The sequence below is a fragment of the Penaeus monodon genome, chromosome 9 (genome assembly GCF_015228065.2).
Source record: "Penaeus monodon isolate SGIC_2016 chromosome 9, NSTDA_Pmon_1, whole genome shotgun sequence".
Lineage (NCBI taxonomy): Eukaryota > Metazoa > Arthropoda > Malacostraca > Decapoda > Penaeidae > Penaeus > Penaeus monodon.
In genome coordinates this window covers 10816322-10822155 of record NC_051394.1, presented here as the reverse complement: position 1 = coordinate 10822155, position 5834 = coordinate 10816322, and the positions used below count along the sequence as shown (strand labels likewise).

At 38.2% G+C, this 5834-nt stretch overlaps 1 protein-coding gene across 1 annotated transcript in view; it reads right to left on the bottom strand.

Annotated features, from left to right (window-relative positions):
- Nucleotides 1-657: 657 nt before the first annotated feature.
- LOC119576619 overlaps nt 658-5834 on the bottom strand; it is a gene marked incomplete in the record, with an annotated part of 33083 nt that continues 27906 nt past the window's right edge. Inside the window, 3 exon segments of the mRNA XM_037924278.1 lie at nt 658-753; nt 1092-1254; nt 1437-1560. Of these exon segments, the coding sequence (XP_037780206.1) occupies nt 658-753; nt 1092-1254; nt 1437-1560 (383 nt within the window).

Here is a 5834-nt window from a genome sequence, read left to right as displayed (position 1 = left end):
AATGCTTCATTTGTTAATATTTGTGAATATACAATTGGGTTATGAAAACACTACGTCTCCGGAGAAACAAAGAGAGACCCCTGACAGTAAGCTTGCATTGATCTACGCTCATCACTCGGACTAAGAAGTCTATTTATTCTACCTCTAAAATCACCTATAATCTATATTTATATACTTTTAATTTCCCCCAAACAATCTACCCTCTTCGGCCTTAATACGTGTGGTGTGCGATGAAGCGTTAGCATTCTCGGCTGTCACTCTAGCTGTTCAGAGTTGAAATCCTTGGCCCTTCCTTGCACACGGAGGAATTCAGGAACTCAATGCACAGACACTAGCAATCTGACTGTTCCACGCCCTTTCTCAGTCTGATCCTAATTATTTTTTTACTCAAATCATACTCCAAAAAATTATCCATTAACTAACTTTATTACAATTTTATTCTCAATGAGCCCTTAACCAAGAAAACCAACTCAATAACGGGGACGAAAATCAACCGTAAACCATTCATGGCGGTAAGTATTCGGGGCAAGACTATGACCATAATTCCAATTTACTCTTCACAGACTCTCGAAACATCTTTCAGTTAGAACTACAATCATAATCATAATTCAATTCACACAGCAGAAAATTCTCGGAAGTGCTTCTTGAAGAGCGCTTTCACTCACCTGCCGACACCACTGTAAGGCCGGCAAAGGAGGCTATGAGAGTGTAGCCAGAGAAGTCCCCTTCAGCTGGACTCACACCGGCACGGATCTTTGGACAGAAACGCTCGAGTTGGGTAAGGGAAGGGCAGTATAGTCTGTTGGATGAATTCACTTTTTTTCTCATTCCAAGTAATACTTAGTAATAAGGTTTAATTTCACATAAAAGATATTCATAAACAAAGACTTTCTTCTGCCAATAGCATTTCTTAGCTTCCTGTTATTCAGTTCAGTTATGAATTCTTAGAAATATAATCAATATTTTGAAAGACCTTTTCAACAAAAAAGGAAGAGCATGTATGATATATGTCCAGTTTTCTTTTCTGAACAACAAAGAGTCACCTGCATTAGAGAAAGTATGACTTTGTAAAAACTAAAAGAAATAAAAACCTCAACGGAACGAAACCAGTGTGGGACATCTTTGTGAGGCAAGACATCGATGGTCTGAATGCAATAGTTTTCACCAAGGTCCACCCGCCACCATGGAGTGCTCCGCCCAAGGGAATGAAACTGCGTCTCTAGGTCTCCGTCGACAGCTCGATCGGCAGTATAGCTGATTCATGGCAAAACAGGATCATTAGCTGATAGTTTACTGTTCCGAACGTCAAAAATCGATCACTCTTGGTTATACCAAAATCCAGGTTTTCGTATGATCTATCATATCGCACCCGTTTATCGTACACTGCCTTGATCATTAATGAAAGAACGTTATCACTGGATCATCACTCTACTTACATTGTGTGATAACCAGAAGCTAAAGTGGTTTTGTTAAAGGCAACATCGACAGCCATTAACTTCCGGTAGGTACGACTGGCTGCCGCGCTGGCCAGCCCCTGGTCGAAAAGTGTACAGTTTCCTTCTGTTTATGGAGGGGAAAAGGGAATGTTAGTAGAATAATTAGAGTCGCTAGTACTAGTGCTGTTTAAAGTATTCGGTGTGCGTGCATTTTCAAATAATGGAGCTGTCCCCAAACCCAAATTTGCTAAATTTTAAAGGTTAGTAAAATGAATGCTCTATATATATATCAGATTTTGATCACTGGTTATTTTCCTTGTTAAACTATACATGCAAATTCAACAATATCAAGCTGTTTGATTTAATGATGATGATAACACTAATGATGTTAATGATGATAACACTAATGGTAAAGATAACACTAATGATGATGGTAACACTAAGGATGATGACAACAACAATGAAGATCGTAATGCTAATGATGATGACGATAACACTAATGATGATAATAAAAAAAAATAACTGAAATCATACTACCTACAATAACAGAACACAGACCCAAGAAATTGAAGCGAGAACAACGCGCCATGGTACACCGCATAGCACACATGATCCTGGACTTGACAACCGATGACACTCCACTGGATTCCACAAAACAGTTACTTTGGTAATCTTCAGCGCGGTAGTCCAGTCCCGATGCCCGAAAAGACCACGCCCCCAGGAGGGGGACACGCCCACCGCCAAGGCAGTTGTCGTTTTCATTCGTTTCTGGAAAAATGGACGGATGCCAAGTGTGATAAGTCGATTAGGGACTGTATCTTTCTATTTGTCTATTCACTTATCTTTTTATTTATATATATTTACTGACTCATCATTTATCCACTTATCTATCAATTCACCTATTTATTTATCTATGAATTTATTTATGTATTTACCAAATTAAAGCGATATGATGAGGACAATGACGATAATAGTGATAATGAAACTGTTAACACTACTAGCAATGATAATATTACTAGATAGAATAGTACTGTCTGAAGTCATATTATCAGTACCATAATTGTGATGATCCTGTTCACATTATCACGACAATAATGGCAATTATGAGACACTGATGGTGATGGTGATGGTGATGGTAAAAAATTTTAGCGGTAATGATGATGGTAGTGGGAGTGAGAACAATAAACAGCAAGTTCTATAAATGACAGTGATAATGATAATAATTATCACTATAACAAAAACAATAACATAAGCAAAAAGCAATAATAATGATGATAATAATAATGATGATGATTATAATATGAATTGTGATCATAATAAAAATAATAGCAGTAGGCCTAATTAAAATTAGTAATGATAAAGATGATGATGATTAATTAATAATAATAAAAAATAATAATAATAAAAAATAATAATAATAATAATAATAATAATAATAATAATAATTAATAATAATAATATAATGATGATAATTATAATAACAGTATTACAATGTTTCTGTTTTACTGCTTTTGTTACTACTGATATTGGTAGTAACGCAGAGCTGAATACTAAATAGCAATAATAACAATAATCAATAGCAGGGGCATCCATGAATATTGAAACACACAAGAACAAAAAGAATAACGGTGAAAAAGAACGCAATGTTACACTGGAATGGAAACATGTCGCGACTGCAATTATTATAAATTCCACGGAGTGTTCGGGAGTACCATCCAGTCATGGATACTGAATTAAAATAAGCCTCTGAATGCTATCGCTGATAAAAGACTAAAATCGCAGAGCATTCATGAATACTGATACGCAACCGGGAAAAAAACTACTATAGTAAAATGAAATGAATAACATGAATAGGAAAATGTAAATCAAAGTCAGTGCCACCAGGTGTCTGGGAGTATCGTCACAAAAGGACCGCTGAATGTTACTGAAATGTCTTTATTAATGAATAATGATTAATGGAAAAATGGAAAAGATTTCTGCCTGCAATATGCCGATTTTTCCCATCACAAAGGGACGCTTTTAGAACAATTCATCCACATATATACTGATGTCAGATAGCTTGGCTTAGACGCCTTCACTCAATCATTCGACGATTGATTAGTTAAAATTATCTGCCACCTCAATAGCTAAGGTCATTAGCGGCGAATACCTTGTGTGATTAAAAAGTTACAATATTTAAGACGTTCACAACTCTATCAATGAATAATGTCTTTTAGAAGTAAAAATAAATAATATGTTTTGTATTAAAATCAAAGCATAAAGATACGTTTTGAAAGTATAATAATAATTGCACAAATTATTTCATAATTAAAGTTTGTTTCAAGGTATTAGTATCCCTTAGGAAAATAATATGGAGGACCAAAATACATACTCATACATACTCCTTTGTTTGAGAATGCTGCACATCTTTTCCCCTACATGTGCGACCGTTAATGGCTCTTGGCGCCCCTTACAGCGTGCTTCACTTTCAGCCCATTAGTCAAGCTCGTGTGACCGATTCTATTATTGACACAACTTGTCAGCTGGGATGGACGCTGGACACCCAACTGCTAAGGTCATCTCTAATCTCTCGCAGTTTGCTCCCTCCATCTGTCACGAAGACAACTTCCGATGCTGGGTTGGTGTGTGTGAGAAGAAAATGAGCATCACAGGGCCCCTGAGTAGCTGCTGCCTTAGCCCCTCCGATCAGGGTCGTTCATTCCCGAGGAAACTAATGCGCTGGCACCCCAAATGGCTATCTCTTACATGCAGACATTTACTGCAAGCCATTTTGAACCTCCTTTACCACAGGATGTGATGAGTTTAAGCTCTCAATTTGCTTGGAAAGCACTACGAGAGTCGCAATATACTACAATAGAATGGTTTATAAGGTCTCTAATCATTTTGACTGCTGCAGTCAAAATGATTCTCAGCCTTATTAACTCAACTTTTACTTGTCACCTGGGATGGACGCTGGTCACTCAACTGCCAAGATCATCTCTAATCTCTCGCAGTTTGTTTCTAAAGGTATGCCCCCACTGCTCTGCAGTGAAGATCGAGGCTGCGAGGAAAGACTCCCAAAACTGCAGGTTCTTCCTGCTCACTGCTGCAAAGCCCACATTTTCGAACCATCTGATATGTTGGCATTGGATCTTTAGTACTTAGAAGTGTGCTGATGAGGTCTCTCTCTGTTTTCCCTGGTTCGGCTCCCCCCCCCCCTTCCCGAATTCCGACCAAATCCAACTCTACCAGATTGGTCCAAGGGGGAAACTGGGGAGTTCCTACAGCTAGAATCTTGTAGAGACTCAAATTGAGATCTTCCACAAGAAGAGCTGCATAGCAGAGTCCACCTCCCTACTCAAAAATGGACAGTTATATGTAAAATGTGCTACAATCCTACTGAAGACTGTTATTCCTGTTCAGACTCAAGGGTGGAGAATCGACCGGTGTTAGATGCTCTAGAAGAGACTTCTGCCATGAATTTGCACCTCATTTTCCCAAAATCTTTTTGTCTGTGAGGATTATGCCTTCTATCTTCAAAGCAGGTGGGGACACAGATGTGCTCTTTCCCGTGATCTTAAGCACCCGGAGTTAATCGAGGAGACATACTGTCTTCACAGCATCCATCTATCTACCTTTAGTACTCCCCTGGCTTTGACTCGCGTCCTTTTGTAATAGATCAAGGTCACATCACTGAGGCGTCATTTCAACTGCCTTAGTGCTGCTTTTCTTGCTGTGACAGTTTGTTAGCATTAATCAGACCACCACAGTACCAGAAGTCAATGGTACTGCCCGCTACTTTTGGATGTTTCTACTGCATGGTGAATATGTGATGTGAAGTGATTTAACAATATCTTGGCTTGAATGCCATTTACCTCCTCCAAAAGTATTGGAAAGTGGGCATCGTTTGAAGTGGCAGAGCCTATCATTCGGCTGTGAACTGAGCCCCTTGTGTTTGCCTATACATGACACCATTTCGTCCCCAGAGCCTTTCAATAGCTGTGAGCTCGAACTTGATAGATGCCATTTAAGGCAATTCATCTTTAAGTAATATACGAAACGCATAGTACAACAGGCGACAGTTACCAGTTACAATTTAATTACAAGCTAAAACATTAATGAAAAACATTTCCAGACGAAAATATTGCGCCCCAAAAAAAGTATTTTACTACGTTTATAAAGCTAACTATTTTCGTGAAAAAAAAAATCATATGTTATATATACTTAAATTATAATTTATAATTATAATCTTATGTGAATATTATTTTGACTGTAGGTCTTTACAAATCGAGTATTAATCATATGACTGTATTTGGACACACTGTTACCGCGGCAACAACGAGTTGCGATAGAAAGAGAGAGAGAGAGAGAGGAAGAGACAGACATCATCATCATCAAGGGGCTAACGCTGACGGGGGG